The 20,792-nt window shown below is 40.8% G+C and overlaps 1 protein-coding gene across 1 annotated transcript in view; it reads right to left on the bottom strand.

Annotated features, from left to right (window-relative positions):
• kcnq1.2 (potassium voltage-gated channel, KQT-like subfamily, member 1.2) overlaps nt 1-20,792 on the bottom strand; it is a 144,883-nt gene that overhangs the window by 98,040 nt on the left and 26,051 nt on the right. Inside the window, exons 11-14 of the mRNA XM_070907431.1 lie at nt 19,424-19,450; nt 17,716-17,769; nt 17,344-17,461; nt 15,489-15,557 (exon numbers count right to left, since the gene is read on the bottom strand). Coding sequence (XP_070763532.1) covers nt 15,489-15,557; nt 17,344-17,461; nt 17,716-17,769; nt 19,424-19,450 — 268 coding nt within the window. The remainder of the gene's footprint in view (nt 1-15,488; nt 15,558-17,343; nt 17,462-17,715; nt 17,770-19,423; nt 19,451-20,792) is intronic.

The following is a 20,792-nucleotide window of genomic DNA, read 5'->3' as shown; positions in this document are numbered from 1 at the left end:
CTGGCAATTGCAAGATCAGAAAAAAAAGAAAAAAAAGTGTTTGTGTTATGCAAACCACACACTCAACCTGCAAAAATATATTCAAGGATCTTTAACTATTAGGGCGTCATCAGGCTCATGAGCTGAAATGTGTTGCTCTCGTCTGTGTTGATAAAACATCCCTGAATATATTTTTGCAAGTTGAGTGTGCGGTTAGTTTTTCTAATTACTTAAAAATATAACTTTACAGAACTACAAAGATGTGCACCAAAAATCATCATCATTTACATCATGGGCTGAATAAATTTAAACTATTCCCATTGTATACGTGCATTATTAGGCTGACTAAATAATGAATTTCTTTTGCCAAGTTTTTACACAAAACAGTGAATGAAAATTCTTTCCAGATTCCACAGAACAAATTGATGATCATTACTGATTGTTTCATAAACAACTTTGTTGGAAGCACACCATAAATAACAACATTATGGCTCTTTTGTTTCAATACAAAATACTTTGTGTTAAGTAACAAATGAGGAATTGATTTAGATTTCATAGCACACAAATGACCAAATGCAAATGGCTCAAAAAGGATGGAAACTCAGAGCTCATTAAGTCATATTTACTAATAAAATTTAGGCAAATAACGTCTGCCTTCTTGTCCAAACAGTGTTTTATAGAGTTACCAAGAAACACAGCAAAATACAGGGAGTTAAGGAAAATGGAAATTATTGGTCTTAACCCAAAACTAATAATTTAGTTAGCCCTGACTTACATTCTGCCCAAATTGTTTCACTGTTTATATTTAAGTTTAAGATTAAGATGTATGCATATGGTGCACAGAAATGTTTCTCTCAATACTATCCAGCTCCCTGTCTGTCTGTCTATTTATTGAGACAAAGACACACAAAATTCCATGCAGTTATACACACACACACACTCTCAGTCAGTCTGCCTCTGCAGTGTAACGGATGAAACACCCAGGATGGAGTAAGTGGACGGGTGCTGCCGGCTTTGGCACTTGACAAACTGCTTGTTTTAATGCTCCTGACAACCCTGTGAGATGAACCCCTGCTTACACCAACACACACTGCACTCCGCTCGCCCTCGTCTTTCCTCTCCAAGTTTCAAACACGAGGTGAATCCGTTCCACCCTCCCTCTGCCTCGCACAGACATTTTCCTTGCCCCCCACCCCCCACTCCGATCTGGAGTTTGTGCACAAATGACAAACTGTGTTAAGGAGAAAGTCTGGGGATGCCTAACTCTTTACTCCATTAGAATACGCGTGGAAAATGCAACACAGAGTCAGTTGTATCAAACTGTACTAAGAGTTGACTGCTGCAAGGCTATTCTAGTACACTGCCCTGAATCTATTCTTTAAATAACATCTCCCAAGTTGAAGTTTTCTTGCTTTAAGTGTTACCTTTGAAAAAACATGCCTGACAAATGGTTTCTATGGAATGACAGATTGATCAGATCGCATCCAGTCCACTGTGGTGCGATTTGCACGGAGCCAAACATTAAATGTAAAGTCCAAGGCCAACTAGTTATGTACTCCGAGCCAAAGCCAAGAATAAGCAGGTTAAATGTTTGAGAGAGCAAATTAACTCCAAAATGTTAAACTGCAATTTATTCACACGCATATGTAGTTTAAAATGTGAAGCTTGAGATAATGTGTTTAGTGTAAATGATTTGCATTCACCCGTGTTTATTTTCCTCATGATTTCCCAGCACTTATATATGAAAGTATATGAAACTGACTGATTGTTTTTATTCTGTTTCCATGGACCCTGCTCCCTTCTCAGGAAGCTGTCACTGAGTCCAATAACATTGTTTCCCTTGTAGAAAGGCAGGCTGGCTATTGAGTCAGTTATCTCATAGGAGGCTAGGACATGTGTGTGTGTGTGTGTGTGTGTGTGTGTGTGTGTGTGTGAAACAACGTAGGGGGTGCTGCTGGCTCGTCGTCGAGTCTGTCCTGAACCCACTGAGCCAAACTGCCGCAGGAAGAATCTGTGCCCCCATGTACTACAATATCCTGTTTGGACTCAAGCTGCTCTCCCCACTCCTACACACACACACACACACACACACACACACACACACACACACACACACACACACACACACACACACACACACCTACTCATACATCACACTCAAGCCCCCGGCCAAAAACATACGGCTTTGTTTTCGTTGCTTTTCTGAACACTTCTGCAGCGATCATGTGAGGCTGGTTCTATAGGCTTTTAATCTGATACACTATTTGGGGGTGTAAAGAGGTAAGTGTGTATGTATGTATGTGTATGTGTGTGTGTGTATGTACGGGTTGGGTGTGGGTGGTGCGGTGGACAGCGGGCTGAAGTCGTTGCTCAGCAGTAACAATATGGACCCTGTGGCAATCACAAGTCAAACAAAGTGTAAAAACATTTGGAACACTGCGAGAAGTACAGTGCTTGGTTTGAGTGTGTGAAGCAGTGTGTGTGTACACATGTACAATAAGGGCTTGCATGCATGAACACACAGACGACAAGAGGGCAGTGGATCACAGTGCTGCATCCACCCACCCAGCTATCCATTCATTTAAATACCTATCTATTCATCCAGCCAGTATATGTATCATCCTGACTACAATCACAGCAACAGAGGACAGGGCTGAGTGAACAGTCCTGTGTGCACGGAGGAGCTCTGCTTCCCGTAAGCAGCGATAAAAATTACAAAAAAAAAAAAAAAAAAGGCGGCTGGCCCAGAGGCAGATACCTCACTTCCCAACAGAGCGCAGTGCATTTCCTGAAACTGACAACTGCTAGGACTTGTAATGAGGCCAGGCCCGACGTGAAAGAGACAGACAGAAGGAGAGAGAGAGAAAGCAGGGAGGTGACTTGACCTACAGTCAGGAAAAATGTTGTAAATACTGGAGTGACAAACCAAATGGAGCTTGCAAATTCAGAGAAACACGCAGTGCACACATGCACATGCAAACACACACACACACTCTGTAGCTTTTGATCAGTCCTTTACCCCAACCGAGATAGCTCTATATTCAAAGATAAAAGTGCCTGCTCAGAATCTTTATCTCAAACCAAACTGTTATCAACTGTTTGGGAACTGGCACACCACAGCTATTGTTCGCAGCTAGACCAAAGCAGAAAGCCTGATTCAAAAAAACCTGAACACTGTTGGACCGCAATAAGAAAAACACAGCTTTAATAGAGGAGGGAAAGTGTGGTTTTGTCAATTATTTTCCTGCATCTCTCCTTTTCACTTCCTGTCTTGCTCCAAAACGGAAAAGTGGGATAGAAACATAATAATGAGCTGCAGGCAGAGGAGAGGTTGACCAGGGTAGCAGCAGTGATGGTGGTGGTGGTGTTGATGGTCTCGGTAATGGGCACACCCAACTGCAGACACCAAACTCATGAAAACAGCCCGACGAGGACATTTCCACTTGAGCGCAACCCTACACTTACCATTTCCTTCTTACTCCCTGTGGAAATCCAGCCAAGGCAGAATTATTAAATCTAGACTAAATAATCAAAAACAAACAAAAAAAAGAGTTCAGTGATTGTAGTCTGCCTGTCAGTGAAGAGAAGTGAAGGGAGCAGAGGAGTGATGTTGCTACAGCACAGCCTGCTGGTCAGAGAGGGGAATTTATTCACTCTTCAAACTCAGCTCCCCTCCTCCACACACACAGTCCTGCTGACGTTTGGCTTTTTATACGCCGTTGTGTTATTTCAGCGTTTCAGTCCAACGTAATCTCTTTATCACTAACAAAACAAGCATAAACAAAAACATCTGCATACGACAATATTAAACCATACATGACCATGTTGGTCTAGTTAGTTCTGTTATACTTTAGAAATTCATAAGCACACTTGGTGTGCTTTAGAGTGTTGTTAGAAGACTAAACCTCTTGTTGAAATACTGTTGACCTCCCTGCAGTTTTGTGATTTAAGAGATTTAAGATGTACTATATTTTCACAGTTTAATTATTTGTCTCACCTTCAGTTACATGGACCACTTTTTAAACTTATTTTACATTGTACAATGGGTTAAAACAAAACTACATATTTTTTAATTTTTTTAAAAACTGGTGTGATTATGATTGCTGTAGCCACCATTAAGGAACCAGGGTCATTTTTTCTGAGAATCTTTATTTTTGGTGACCAGAGGTGCTTTTACATTTTACAGTTAAAAGATACACTTTTTTTTTTAAAGGCTGTTACAAATAATAATAATAATAATAATAATAATAATAATAATAATAATAATAATTTCAGGCTCAGCAGCCTTGAATTAGACTTTTTTTCATTATTTCACTATGAGATTTTTATTCATAGCAATTTAATCAAGCATGTGGGGAAAGTCTAGGACACAGTATTGTCTTTAAATGAATAAAACAAAAAACGCACAGAAAATGTAACCTGAAAAAACCTGAAATATCAAAATGTTACTGAAATTATTAAAAAAAATAAAACAGTTTTATTTTTTGCATTATTACTTTAGTATTGTGGTACTAAATATATCACTAGTGTAAAGTACTTGCATGTGTAAAATCCTGGCTACAGCAGTTTTAATTATGCCCAAATGCAGATGATTTTAGAAACATTTTCTATCTGGTAGATCTGTTCAGAGTAAATCAGGCTGTTTGATGTTTCACAGTTTGTTCCACCCCCACCCTGTGACTCATTTTGTAACATTAACTGTGTACCACCCTGCCCTGCTCAGACAAACACCAGCATGTGGTATATACAGTATTTCTGTGAGCTAACTGTGGAACAATATTATCATCTCTGTTACCATCGAAATATCTGTGATGAGATCACACTACCCAATTTAGTGTCGTCCTCCTTTTCAAACACATGCTGGGGAATCTAAAACACAAGAATGGTTTGGTCTGGAAGATGTAATCAGTGCACACTGTTTGTCTTTTTTATATTTATATTCTATTTTATTATTTAGTTAGTGTTTATTTCATGTAACTGGAGTATGACTTCTACCCTCTCTTCATTATACAGCCAGCAGAGGCCTTCAGCAGTTTATTCACACACAAACACAAAATGAACACTATCTGCACCAATTGCATACAAATACTCCTTCAAAGCACAGAAATCCTGAATTTTACTGTCACTGATTTAATTTTATGGCTCTGACACGCGCCCCTCATATAAAGCCATTAATTGTTATAACTCAACTCTAAAAAATGATAAAACATCCAAGATATTTAATGTTATTTTATGCATTTTTACAACTTCTCAGAGCCTCAAACCGGGAGGGCCGACAGCACTTTGATCCACAGACACCCTCTGATTCCCCTCCCAATTTCTCTGACAGGCTTTGAAAGAAAAGGATAAAACAGAGCCATAAAATTACAGTAGTAGGCTGGAAAAGACTTTACAGCACATATACACTTGTAGTATAAAGAGGCCGGCCTTTCAGCACTAGAGGAGACTTATTTAGAGGGTTATTAGTCCCTGCCATGGCCCCTGGGGGGTCTTTCATTATGAACTGGGGTCTATATGGCTCCTATTAACAGCAGTGGAAAAAATACACTGGGGGAGTAGAAAGAAGTGTGTGTGTGTGTGTGTGTGTGTGTGTGTGTGTGTGTGTGTGTGTGTGAGAGAGAGAGAGAGAGAGGGAGTTTGAGGTGACAGACGCATGGCCAAGGCTTACCTGTTCCCCTTCCATGATTTAAAGCTTTTCTTTCACTCCCCTGTTTTAAAACATCTGGCTCCAGAGGCATTTAAGGTCTTGACTGATAACCTGGGGACCGCGTCTTTATCTCAAGATAAAGTGAAAATACTATATGGAGCAACAAGAAAAGGCTTTTTCTCTCTTCACTTTAATACTCTACATTGCTTATCTTTTTCTTTGTATTGCCAACATGTAGATCTAGTCAGAAATCCAACCACAGAAACACTGTGGTTGGATTTCTCTAAGAAGCAAAGAGCACACTGAATTCCACTGTACTCACTGTGGTGAAGCTGCAAATGTGTGGCTGTGAGTGGCGCCTATAAAACCTGTGCAAAGCCTGGTGATGGTGGTGTGATAGAGACAGCACTCGGGTAACTGACTCTTGGCCCCTGTTGTCTTTCACAGTGGTCAAAGTGATAAAGAAAAGTTTTGAGGGGGAGAGTTCAATTGAAAGCATAGAAACTTTCGGAGAAATCACATTCAAAGAAACTTTGCTATCATGAAATGAAAGCAACTGAAACTGGCTGATTCTCATAAAGTAATTCTGATCTGTATGCATAACTTGATGACAGGTAACTTTGAATTGTTTCTTTTGTTTTATTCATGCCTTTCAGCAACAAGTTCAGGGTTTCTGCAGTCTTTACCTAATTAAATTTAAGACTTTTTTTAAGACCTTTTAAATACCACATGGAATGCAATTTAACACCTTTTTTACAGTCATGCGGTAAAATCAGTAGGGACAGTAAGGTCTACAATTATTCATTAAGTACAGTGAATTTAGTGACGGTCACACACACGATCACATTTTTTTCAGTACTTCCGAACTGTGTATAACAATAATTCCTAGTAATAAAATCAATCAATTAACTTGACCAGGACTTTTTTTTAAAAAAAAGAAAATTGATGGAGTAACCAATTGAAAAATAACTAATTTAAGTTCATTTAAGTTTTTGCTACTGTTACTAGCAGTAACTGTTTGCAACAGGTCCGATGGCAATGACTGACGCTTAATAAAAAAGGACTAAACTGTCTCCTGCACAACGGCATACACAAAAAAAGTTAGAACTAATGTTACGGTCTACGGCAAGCAAGAAGATATTTAATTTTTAAATTGAATTCTACGCTTTAAGACTTTCAAGACCTGCAGGTACCCTGAAGATGTACAAAGTGAATAGAAAGCGTTGAAATTCCTCTCTGGCAAGCCTAATATAAACCTGCAGTGAAGTTATTCATAGTGTGGAGCTTTCCTTAAAGAATGGTTTCCATTTCACTTCCAAAATTGGGTGTTTAATGCATATTCTAATGCAATTTTAGCCAACCAAAATACCTTTATGCCAATGTTATATAAATAACCCACCTCTCTCTATCTAAAATAAAGGGAGGAGATGTTTTAGAATAATCACACCTCCAAAGAAAATACACCCAAACCCTCCCACTTCATAATGTGATCAGAGGCCGTAACCTTGATGCGATGCCATGCGGCCCATTTTAGCCAATGCAACCTCTGCTGACCCGGACTCAGCCTTAGTTCAAACACAAAGAGAGGTGTTCATTCAGACAGGTGGGGCAGGCACTTCGCCAGGGTGGGAACACATGTACGCATGGGGACACATGGACATACATAAATATATGCACCATATTATAAGTTTCCCTGTGGTCAAAGCGTGGGCCAGAGAAGTGTAGCTCCCCGTTAGTCAACCCATCTCTTCTCCGGCAGGTAAACGCCCTGGCCAGTAGCATATCCCTGCCTCTGCGTGTAAGAGGGTAGAAACCACAGGGCCCCACAGACGAGCTCCATCAACAGGCCCTCTATTCATCTCCAGGGCCGAAACACTGGGCTCTCTGACGAAGCTCCGGCACCTGGCTGCGGATGGACGCAACATCAGAGGCTGGGTGGCGGCAGCATTGGTCGCCACACCTGAATAAACCCCCACATCAAATGGCACGGCTGGCCTATTTGAAAACCCAAGAGCACGAGAGCTGAGAGAGTTGAGTAAAAAAGGGCCAAGAGAGTTGTGGAAGGCTATAGGATTGGCTGTACAAACAGGCCACTCAGGTGCTGCTGCAGACTACTGTTTTCATTAACAGGAGTGAAGAAGAAACTGAGCCCTGCACAGGAGAAGAAGAAGGAGGAGGAGGAGGAGGAGAGCGTGGAGAGAAACATACACACACTAAAGACGATAGAGTGTATTTATACAGGTGCCTCTAATATTGGAGCAGGGAGGGAGACACACCTCTAAGAGACAGGGAAGCATCTATACCAAGTCTGGGAATCCTCCAAGTAAGGACTGGGCTGGGCCTTACTTTGATTTCGCTACCGTCAGAGTAGGAGTTGCCAGGATTAGGGCCTGGACTACTGTGAAGTCTGTCAGGCAATCTAAATAAACAGCCACATACTAATCATGGTGTCTTCAAACTTAGAGGTGAAAATACATTTGTGCTACAAGTGAAAACACAGCGATAGATAAATGTAAGCGCAGTCACATTTCCTCTTCTTATTGGCGTGCTATTCACAAATTTACAAAATCCCTCTCTCCAAATATTTTACCAAATATTGTGTGATCTGGTTCCTTGCACACCCAGTTGCTCAATTCTTAGTGCAGGACTGGGCCCCTAAAGAAGAAATGCATTGGAATAGCATCCGCTTAACAGATGACTGAAAAAACTAATGATCCGCTGTTTCTATCATCTTTTCCCTTTTGTTTCATGTTAATATTAATGTCATAATGAGTCTTTTAGCAAAGTAAGATCTGTATTTTTTGCCGTACGTTCTTTTGAGTGACTATATTTTCATAATACATGCTGGGTTTTATTTTTATATATTTGTTTTAAAAAAAAATTTGGCAAAATGTACTTTCTTGCTACTATAAAAATAAAAATCTTATTTGCATGGATCTCTGTCCCAGAACTAAAAGTATTGAGGATAATGTTTGTTGGCTTTTTCTTCAGTAATTAATGTGATGTTGTTTTCAGACTACTTACTTCCTCTTCAGTAATTCATGTCATTTTTTTCAATAATTAATGACGAGAAAAAATATTTCCAAATCATCTGGAGTTTATCTTCAGTTTGTTTTTGACTGTGTGTTTGTGTGGAAATAAACTTCCATTATGGGGCCCTAATAATTTAAGTTTGCATAATTATGTTGGTTCATTAGTTTAATTTGTATGTTTAACCTCAATGTTACAATGCTGCCATCCATTAGGACAAACATTATCAATAAAAACATTCCAAACAGCCGAACAAAGAGCTGCATGGAACGATTAAATTATGAAGGCAACTAACAAAACACTTATCGTCATTAATAATGTCCTGCGAGGGTGTAATTGTTAACAGCACTCAGGTCTAATCAAAACAAACACTTTTCCAGTTTTTCTAAACTTGTCTTGCCCCTAAACAAAAGACAGAGCGGCTATGACATCACAGAGCTGCTCGGTGAGTCATGTTTTGAAAACAGCAATTTCCTGAGTTACTTTTCCATTATCTGCTCTTTTTGTGTGTGTGATGCATTTGTGGTGATGAACAGACACTGATGCCAAAGACAAAGCAATGCAGGCCACAGGGGAAAGCTAAGGTAGCTCCGCCAGATTTTTTTTTTTTGTAGATTTTAAATGCACTCCCCAGTCCACACATACACACACATAAACCATACACACGCAAAAACATACAGTAGGAGTTCCTGCTCCAGACACAAATCTTTCCACTGACTTTTTGTTTTTCATTATTGGTCTTTCAGATAGCGTTAGGTTAACCAGACCTACGCAAGTGGTCAGCCATGATTTCGGAGCATATTTACAGGAATGCTCTTCATTGTTAGAGTGAATGTAAGCTTCAGTTGTGAGTATATCATATGGTTATTAAACAGAGCAATCGACTATGAGTCCAACAGTAAAACCAGCATGAATTGCTAAATTGCTAGCATTGCAAAGAGCTTGTCTTGTTTGAGCTTTCGACTTTCGAGAGAAAGAAAGAAAAAACAACAACAGACCTGTCTTCAGTATCACCTTTTACACAGAGCACACAATACACCAGCAAGAGACAAACTAATACTGAACTATGGGTTATGAACCCAACTCTTGTTTGCCGATCTATCTTTGGCTTGCTGCAGCTGTGAAAGCTGCTCAGTCTGGCCTGATCCATGGGTAGTTACTCATGCTGATTTATGATTGAACCGTGATCCCACGGCACCACATCAGGATACTTAACCAAACCAGCATGCCGTGATAGGCTCACTTCAATCTATCACTGTGTGCAATCTGGGCAGATTTAAGTGGAGCTACTAGAGCCAAAGTGGCGCTCATATCATTTCCAACCACTGCACTCAGACCAGTCAATGATCTGGATGCAGCATTTAGAGATCAGAGTTGGTGAGAGTATCTTTTTATTTGGTCTGGACGGTTTCTTTGTGCAGTGCTTGCTTGCTGAGTCTCTGGATTTTCCAACCTGTGGTCAGAGGCCATAAAGCGGGCCATTCTCCCAGTCACTGATGGTCTCTCGCCATAAAAACCCTCCCAGAACCGCCAACACCACTGAGGGGGAGTAAAGACTCTCACCCCTTACAAGAGCAGCACAAGGGCCTTCATTAATGCAGGATGGCCAGTGTCAAGCCCGACTAAATGCACTCTTTAATTAAGTACTTTATGAAAATGCTTTTTATTGCCTTGGGTGCGTATATGTCGTAAAAGATGGCTTGCTGATTCTCTTTTTGGCCCTGGTAGGAGAATTTGCTCTAGTGGCCAATGATCTCTCTCTGTGGAAGAACAGTAAAACTTTAAAGCACACGGCATCATCTTTTCTCTGTAGTATACAGTGTGTGATTCACATTAGTGTGCCCTCATCCAATCAAGAACTTGTTTTACAAGTAATTTTTTTTTTTTTTTTACATGTACTAAGCATCACGTATCTCTCATTTAAGTAAACTATATAACACTCAAAATAAATACTGTTTAGAAAGTACTTTTATTGCAGTAGGCTATGCTGTAACACTGGATACTCTCCATATTGTGCATGTGCAAGTTAAGTCATACAAGAGAAGTCACTTGGCCTGGAATGACGAATAATGGTGTGCTGCCCCAGTATAAAATATTTTCATCATTCTGTTTTCTGCTCAGAATCTACTCACCAAGATTTGAGGTGACAGAGAACCCAGGGTTAATTGAACTGCAGTTACATTTGTAAAACTTGCATACTATGAGGTGCAAGTTGTTACTGCAACAGTTTGTGGGGCACAAACCATCATGTAGAAATGGGTAAAAGTGCACGATAACCCTCAACAGTAGCACTGGACATTATGGCCTCCCTTACAAAATTGGAACAAGAAGACGTAGTCTGTGGCTACATTGTTGGTGTCTGGTTAGGCTTCCAAGTATAACTGTACATATAGACATTTGTGGCTAAATCGCACTACGAACAAGTCAAGTGTCCTGCAGTCAGTGATTTTCATTTGAATTTTGAAAACAACTTGTAGTTCTGCTACATGTTGCCCCATAACTGACTAGTCACATCTCAGTCTAATGCAATGCAGAAGAAACAAATAGGACACGCTTCTGGTTTTCAGCTCAACGACTCAAAGAGGTAGAGCTTTGTAAGTCAAGGCTGTCCGCCAGGCATGTTGTTCCTCAATTTCACATGGAAGTCAATGACAAATCCTCGTTTGACTCCCAGTCTGTGATGCAAGAGTACAAGAGAAGAAGCCTTTCTGCAATAAGTGTAGCATTCAGTAAACTGGATTTACCACATGCATTGCTATGATGCTCTTGTGGCACCGTGAAACACATTAAACCTCAATGAAGAAGAAACTTGTTAGTTAGATTCTTGTGCATGCAGGGGGCTTCAAAGGATGAATTTCTCTCCAAGCTGCCTGAAATTGAATTTATCTTAGTGTCGCAATCCTTCCATCTATCCATCTATAAGTGGAAATAATATGAATAATAACAGGTCAACCAGAAACATGCACCTTAAGCCCAGACGTAAATTGTTCTAGATAATCGTATGACAATGTTTACCAAATGCAGACACAGCACATTGGAGGCACAATGAACATTTGTGTTAAAGTTTTGACGAGTTTTGACAAGAGGCCTGCACACACTGCAGCAATCACACCCCAACGCCCCCAACCAACATGTTGCGTGTAAGAACAAGCCAATTTAAATTTTGACCGTGCTGCCAGCTTAACTGTAACATTTATGCTGGTTGCATTTTGGAAAAGTGAGAGCAATTAAACTAATTCTAATACGTCCAAGTGAGTAAAGGTAGAGTGGAGGTCAGCAACCACATAAAAAGCCTAGAGTCTGTAATGAGATTAACTACTGAATCCCTCCATGCACAGCTCTGCTGTCCAGAGAATATGAATCAGTGTGTGGCTGTTTTACTGCACCAAGACTATTTTCTGTCTTTTTTATGCTCTAGAAATTGGCAGAAAGTCAAGAAAGTAGGGCACAATTTGTTCTTTTCTTTCTTAGTTTCTTTCACTATCTTTTCAAAAAGCAGCAGCACCCAGGCAGCTTTTCTTGCTGCAGGGCAGGAGGCCATGGATCTTTCCCCATCCGTTCGTCTGTGTGCATATGTGTGTGTGTGTGTGTGTGTGTGTGTGTGTGCATTTGTGTCTTGTGCATGTGCCCAAAGTGGGGCCCTTGCCTAGTCTAGTTTGTCATTCTAATACTTGGCAGTGAAGCCAAAAATATTAAGAGGATTTATTGGATATTTTCCTATTAGATTCACTGTTGAATCTTGCATAAAGCCCCATAAAATAACTTCTTGGTCAGCACATGTTTTGGAGCACAAAGTTGAGGAGGGGGGCATGCTGTTAGGGGGGAAATTATATCACAAACATTTGTCAAAGTGACAATATACAAGGTTTAAAAAGACTCCTGTGACAGAAACCATGAATACATTTTAGATTTTTCCTCTTGACTAAATACCATATGTTTGAAACACCCCTCCGTGCCATCAATATCAGAGTACAGTGTAAAAGACAGGCATACAGAGGCCACACAGACAAAAAGTCAATTTGTTCAGAGCTCTGCACAAAAGACGCCAGTTGCTCAGCAGAGAGAGGCCCCTACTTGAAGCGGACAGGCCATGATGCATGTGTCTCTGCCTGCAATCCCTCCTGTGGCGCTGCAGTGGGTTTTCATTGTTTATCTCTGGCTAACTTGTAAGAGGGGAACTAATTAGGAGTTGCCTGCAGGTGGCCCATGCAGGCTTTTACAGGTCTAAGGAGACGAGAAGGAGGAAGAGACAGGCGGAGAACCTGGCCACACCCAGCAGGAGGAAGGGGCAACTGCCTCCGGTCACAAGATGACAGACGTTACTGATCTGGTGCTGCTAGACAGAGAAAATAACTCTCCTGGTCCTTTTCTCTGTCTAGCAGCACCAGATTTTGGGTACACGGAGAGGCAGAGAGATGGTGCAGTTATATAGTGAACAGAGAAAAAAAGAGAATTACAGCAGAGAGCAGGCAGAGAGAGGGAGAGAGAGAGAGAGAGAGAGAGAGAGATAGGACACAATCACTGCAATCAGCTAAACAAGGCTTTCCTCTGTTTGGGGTCTAAGAAGTGTACTTGGAAACATTTACTTATTCTCCATGAGGGTAAATGTCAATCTGCTTTGGGGTGGATTTAGGATCAGCAGCCCCGCTGGGGTTTGTTATGATTTCATTGAACAGTTAATCAGTAAATCTCAGACATTCACATCCTCAAAGTGTACTGCTGTATACACATACTGTATCATATCAAACCGAATCGTAACAAAATCAAGCCTCATTTACACAGGGCCAAGTAAACAAATAGTGAAGGAAGTGTTTACAGTAAAAAAGGGAAGAACTATGTTGACGGGTGTGGAACAAGTGTATGTGCTTTTTTTCTACTTGAGATATTCCAAAAAAATCTAACAAATCACCATAAGCTGGTTTTAAACAAACAAACAAGGCAATAATAAAGATTTATCTCCTCAGAGGGGAAAAGTATGCTTGTGTGTGTTTGTGTACAGTAGATGTGTGTGTGTGAGTGTGTGTGTGTGTGTTTTGGGTTCAGAGGAGAAAAAGACATGATTGCGTGCGGACGCTGCCCTGCACCACTTCCTCTTCAGAAGCCCAGAGACGTCACAACCAGCTGTATTGATGTTGACATACACACACACTCATTTTAGGGGTAGTCTGCTTCCGCAAAGCCAAACAAACAGTTCCAGCCAGAGCTGTCACAGAGAAATAGAAGTGATAGAGGTACCAGAAATATAGAATAAAGGCTGTTTTGAACAAGCACCAAACTAAACTGAGAAAAGCGCCAGCTCATGTCAAATTTACATTAAGGCTGGAGGGTGTGGAGAAACTGTAATACCTGGATAGAAAACAGCTGAAAACTGATACAGTGTGTGTGTATGCAAGTTGCCTCAGGCAGTATGGGTGTATGCGGTAGCTGTCTGCAGAAATCCAGATAAGGATGCCAAATGCCAGTTCTGTCCTTGATGGCGTGACACCAGGAGCAAAACAAACCAGCTGTTATGGGAATGTGCCCAGCATGGCCCAAATCTGAGTTTGGCTGTTATGGGCACAGCAGCCCTGCAATGGACACAAATAGACACTGTAGCTGGAAGACTCACTCTCACACACTGAGGCACTAACACCCAGCGGTCCCACTCCCACATGCACATGCAAATGGTCAGTCACACACACAAAAAATGTAATTAAAAAAACATGCTGAATGTTCCTTGACAGATTCCAATCATTGACAAAAGTCATTTTTAAAAAAGGATGTTGTTTTTAAGAATGTCCAGATGATTCCTTCATCTGCTCAAGGGACATGAATTATTAATTAACTGGCAGAAAATCTGACTACATGCTTCTGCTGTGATTAACTGTGTTAGATCCAATCATAACATAAAATGTTATAAAATAGTTCACTGTATAGTTGACTGTAACAAAGGTTGTATTAATGATAATGATACTAGGAGTATTATGAGCAAACAGGCCCCTAAAACAACAGGCTAAGTGGTGTTTTATGGCATACTGTGCCAGCATGTTGCCTGCATACTGTAAAAGAGTAGCGCCATCTTCTGTTGGGAGAACAAGGGCTGAATTATTAGACATGATATGTTTCTTTGCATATTGTTTTAAAACAAGCTCATACCTGAACATGTAGTTGAGTATTCAGCGCTTTGGGTTTCAATGTCCGCCACTTTGAATAGTAAGTAAGTTGTGCAACAGTTTCTCAAACCATCAGGGTTCCCTCCCTCATGTCTGAACATTAAAAACAGGAAGAATTTCCAAATTTCTATCAATCATTTCATAATGTATGATAGTGACAATGACATAGCTGAGACAGTCCATAATAAAATGGCACAACATACACAACCAGAGGACTTAATTAGTTACTTCTTTACACATCAGCACACTGCATCAGATCTCAGTTAAATAAATCTCCCTTGATACAAGGATGGCCACTACACGTTTAGATACTAATACAGTACAGACACTACATGTGTGAGGACAAATGTTTGGTCAGAAGGTTTCAAGCATGAACCAGACTTATTCTTAATCACCAATAAAAAATAATCGGTTCCATTTGAAAAAAGAAAAAACAGCCCAGAAAATAAAGTATGAGACTTTAATCACATTTTCCAGGAGTGGCGCACATATCAAATTTTCAATGATTAATAGGGGTTTGGGCAGTGGCTAGCCATGGTTTCTATGATATGTCAAAGTTGACATTTCCATGGTCTCCCTTTGACCAGCAGATAAGATCAGGGTGGATAGAAGGGTGGAAAGGTGAAGAAAGGGGAAAAAAAGAGAGAAGAAGAAGAATCGTGGGAGAGCCAGTACAGTACCTTGAGGAATTCAAGTGCTGTGTGGAGAAAGAGTCCTGGACCAATGCCACGAACGGGCAGGTCAAACGACAGAAAGAGAGAGAGAGGAAACGTTCTGCTGCTCATATCTCTTGTCTCTAAAGTTTGTTTTGTTAATGTTTTTACTTGAATGAAAGTATTGGACGATCCTCTGTGGGTAGAGAGCATTTTATCAGCCTTTACATATTTTGAACTAAAACTGGAAATTTGGGGAAACTGTATAAGGTTTTCGCCCTACATGGTAATGACTCTGTGTTCCTCTGTACAAAAGGTGCACTAAGCTTTTTGTTTTCAAGAGGGCACAGAGAGGAGAATGTAGAATGCATAAGAAAAGCCAAAAGGCCAGAGATGGAGCTGAGTGGCAGAGGTGACTGTAGATTTGCAGGGCTAACAGAGGAAGAAGAATGCCTATTAGGCAGGAATACTATAGTTATGAACAACATCCATTGATGCACATCTATAGTATAAGGACAAACTTACATACTGAGAATAAGTAACAAAAGGATTTTTAATCAAATAATAGAAAGATCTAGTCTCATTTTCACACAAACATACTTTAAACAGGACCACACTGTGTAGCTATCACATCAAATCCAATTCAGTCCATTTGAAAACCTGTATACAGTATGTTACAGTACAAAATGGCCCACATATGCTCAGCAAGATTGGTCAGAAAGGACATTGATGACTATAAATAAATGTTTTTGATCAAAACAACACCTGTGAGCCATTATGGGGAAAACCAAATACTAAAACTAACTCTCTGTTGACCCAAATGAACTAAAATGCAGCCAGTTCACGCATGTTTTTTCCTTAGGAATAAAATATATATATATATATACACACACTCACAAACAAAAAACTGCATGTCAATATGTCTCAAAGTGCATCTTGAGGCCTTCAGTGCACATGAGCTGTCACCTGAGGCATTACAGGATGCTGTAGCTCACTGTAGTGGCTGTACACTACGGATTAAGGGAATAACCACATAGCCCCGTGTAGAATTCAAACTTTAAGCCCATAATCTATTGAAATCTCTACCCTGCTGTATGTAGTCCTATGGGACTTGGTATTACCTGTCTGCTCAGTATCTAATCACCTAATCTGTATGCAATGACGCTACACGGCTCTGTCACAGTGGGAAAGGCACTCTAGCAGTCTCCCACTACTGGGATTACGCCAAACAATAGTGTTGACATGTTGTCTGTGCAAAGGCTTTGCTTCTATGTGAACACTCATAGTAACTGTTGATAGTGTAAACTTGTGAAAACACCATAAGGGAGTACTGGTCTGTGGATACTGGGGAAAAGTGCTACAGCACATTAACACAGGAAGCAAAGGAAATCTAATTACATCAGAATTACATTTTGGCTGACATTAATGAAACTCATTTGAATGAGCAGGTCAGCAGGAGGAAGGAACACCATCAAGACGCATTCGCAATTCACACAGCAACCAACAGCAGTGTATACTCAATCCTATGAGGGCATGTGGTGACAAGCCATCCGGTACCTTAACATGTCCTACAACCTATTGAGAAAGATTTCTTTGACAATTCCCTCAAGACTAAAGGGATAATCCCCTTTATACCTCTCTGTACCTGATACAGCCCTGGCCCTCAAGAGTCGCTTTAACCCTCAAGAGAGTTCAACAAAACAACTTCATTTAGAGAGCAGCTAGAGGGGCTCTCGGGTCCGACAAAAGGCCTTTAGGTACTATGACGAGTAGGCAAATCAGTATTATATGTAGCAAAGAATGGAGGTCAGTGCGGAGTGATGGATCGGAGGGAGATGGGGACTCCAGAGAAGAGCAGAGGGGGAATTTTTATGGAACTTACTGAGTTTTGTTAGTCACCATAGGCAGGGGAAGGTCCTCAGTCATGTAGTCCAGTTCATCAGTTAAGCTGTTGGCGCGGGAGATGTCAATGGAGGTGTTGTTATCATGATTCCTCTTTACTGCAAAGAACAGAGATAAGAGAATATTTCAAGCACACTCATATGGGGCTGTTAAACTGTATCTCATTCTCATTTTCACAAGAAAATGTGATAGTTGCAGTGCATAGCTACCAGATACGTAATAAGAGTTAAATGTGAATGCACATAGATTGGCTTCTCTAAGGAACTATTTTACATCATAGGGTAAATAAATAAATACGCTGAGAAGTACAGCTTGTGTGTATGAGTAACATAAAAGCAGAAAAGAAAGATACCTGGAGAGCCAGGGCAGCTCAGAGTGAAAGACGACCAAGAATGATGAGGAGGGCCTGATGCCATACAAAAAAAATTAAAATAGGAGAAAAGAAAGGGGAAGAAGGAAAAAAAGAAGAAAGGAAATTTCAACAACACAATTCTGTTTCAACAAACACCCTTTATATCAGTGAGTTTCTTTATTCTTTATCGTTTGGTGTACTACAATTAACATGGAGGTTTTCAAAAGGATGCAAAACTTCTATATGAGAGAGGAAATTAAGTAATTTCAGGATGGAATTATGTCAGTATGTATTTATATGAGGAAACAGACTGCAGCGCTGCAGTTCAACAGTGCAGCGGGCTTGCTGCTGACGCGGCTAAAAACAACAGCAAAGAACAACATGTGTAGCGGGGGTCTTGACCTGCAGTCAGACTGTCAGCATCTGAGTTTGACAAGTCTCTCCTCAAAACCACCAGGCCTCCATTGTGTTAAAGAATGGAGGCAAATCGGTGTCCCACGACAGAATGACTATTTGAATTCAAGCAGAATCCATTTAAACTATCTTGTGCTCCATCATCGAGTTTGTTTAACATTGTTCAATCCAGAAGCAGAGACAGCGATTGAGAGAGAGAGAGAGAGAGAGAGAGAGAGAGAGAGAGAGAGAGAGGGAGAGACAGGGAAGGAGAGAAAGTGAGAGAAAGAGGGGGGGGGGGCAGTGTAACCAGAACTAACAAGAGCCACCTTTAGTCTCAACTTCAGCTCACTGAAGGAGACGTGAACTGGCTTATCGGCTACGCAAACAGGATAAGGGTTTATTAACAACATGTAGTTTATCTGGCCCATCAGTGCAAACGTGTTTGGTTGGGAAAGTATGAGCCAAGGTCAGGAGAGGGAGAAAGAAAGAGTACGAGCAGAGAAAAAAGAGTGAGATAGAGGGGGGGGGGGGGGGCGCTCCATTGAGAGATCCTCACAGACCGGGAGGCGGGTGGGACCAGACAGATAAGTGGAGCGATAAGCCGGACACTGACTAAATCAAACAATGACCAGTTTATTTCTGACCACTGGAGCTCCACAATGGCCGCTTATCAACTACTCCCTCCCTCTCTTTACTGTCCCAGTCTAGGTCCCCACAGTCCCCACAGTCCCCTGGGCCCCTGTCCATTCCTAGCCAGGCCAGCCTTGTTCCTCACCCGTGGTGTTGGCAGGGCACCCAGTAAAGAGAACAGGCCAGGTCAACCCAGGACCAGTGTCTGAGTTTCTCTGCTTGGCTCTGGTTTGGTCCGGTTGGGGACAAAGGCCCAGCCAGCCAGCGAGTCTAATTAAAATACTGTCTGGGCCACATTAAAAAGGCAGGCTAGCTAATGATTAACACAGAGGAGTTTTTAATAGGAGAAAAAGAAGTACTTAAACAGTGAAAGGGGCTGCTGGTTAGACAGTACAGTGATCACACATACACTATATATTCACCCTCTGGGTTTGTAGTTTTGACAAAGAATACAGGTATATAAAAGAGTCTTCAGTGTTGTGTTCTTGTCATTTGGATTTTGGTACAGTTCATGCCTTAACATATAGGACTATGGAATGGAAAGTTAAGGGGAGCAACCATGAGACCAGAGTGCACTAAAATATTTATTTATCATCTCTGTAACAAAATATCAAAACCCATTCCCTGAAATCTCATTTAGTGCACCGGCATCACCTGTGATGGGCTACTTAGAGGGACTCACCTGTTTGTCTGAACATTCTGGTGATTCCTGTGAAGAAAGGCGGAAATATTATTAATATGGGGCTGCAACATGGCTGGAGCACACAACAGTTTGAGCCAAAATGCACCGCTCTCAGGTGCAGCAGGCATTTGTTTTCCGTGAAAAAGCTCTAAAAACCCACTGTACACTACCTGCTCCTCACCAAGGGACAGACAGACAGTTAGTGACTAGCTGGGGATCATAATGAAGCATTTAGCAGCTAAAGAGCCCGAGAAAAGCTAAAAGAAGAACATAAATACTACTGCACTGTTTGCTAACAAGTTCACCATATTAACTTAAAAATTAACACAGATGACATAGCCTGTTCATCCATATTTTCTTATACCATGCAACGTATATTAGCAGATTCATAAACTCATAAACTCAAGAAAGCATTCACATCTCTCTGTATTTTTATTTTTAAGGAATCCAGCAGCCCAGAACAGTGGTGCAGTGAAAGAGTGATGGTTATAACAACACATAAAAAAGCAGCAGCCCTGGTGTAGACAGTTGACATTACAGATGCCCGTTTTATGGCTGGATCTGAAGCAGAAATCATACCGCCACACGCTGTTTCAGCTCTACACATTATCATTAGTAACAGTAGGGCTCCAGGCTTTGACTTCATTACATGGTTTTATGCCATCTACAGCTTGGCCAATTCTTTTTTCCACTCCATAGTCTCAGCATGTGTATTTATTGATTGTATAAGCAAAGCTTTAAAATTATTAGAACATGAGATCTGCATGTTGACAGCTTGTACATATGTAAATGAATACAGCATAAAATGTGCTTTCTAGCTGGTTTGATGTTAAGTTTGATTTGATTACTTTTTCCACATGCACTTATGTTCACACATATGTTCTCCTTCATTATCTAAGATCCTCCCAATTAAGCAGGAAACTAAAAAACTTTTCCCCTCATAAGTGGTTGTTCTTCTAGTGACGGTCTGCCTTCATGTCAAGTTTATGTCACTCCAGCTCCTTTTATGATTGCACGCTTTGACAGGAAAAACCCATAAAGTGCATTTATTAACTAACCTGGAGTCTGGGTCAATTCATTTGGCGGGAATGGCTTTTAACACAGGAAGTTAAAGCAACCAACCAGCCATCAATCATATACTGCGTGTATAGACCTGCATTTTTAGTAAAAAAAGAACATAGTTTCCATTGTGCTGGCAACAATTAGGAACCACTATCGGTCAATTTTTTTATAATTATCTGGATACTAAATGATCTGAAATCAACCATTATGAAACCATTATTTTGTCTGAGCTTTTTCAGCCTGATGACAGAAAAGAAACACAACTTGGCTTTGGCGTGACTGCAGCAATATTGGTAAACTTCAAGTG

Source organism: Enoplosus armatus, chromosome 6, assembly GCF_043641665.1.
Source record: "Enoplosus armatus isolate fEnoArm2 chromosome 6, fEnoArm2.hap1, whole genome shotgun sequence".
Lineage (NCBI taxonomy): Eukaryota > Metazoa > Chordata > Actinopteri > Centrarchiformes > Enoplosidae > Enoplosus > Enoplosus armatus.
The sequence above is the reverse complement of the archived record's forward strand: the minus strand, read 5'-3'. Positions and strand labels throughout refer to the sequence as shown.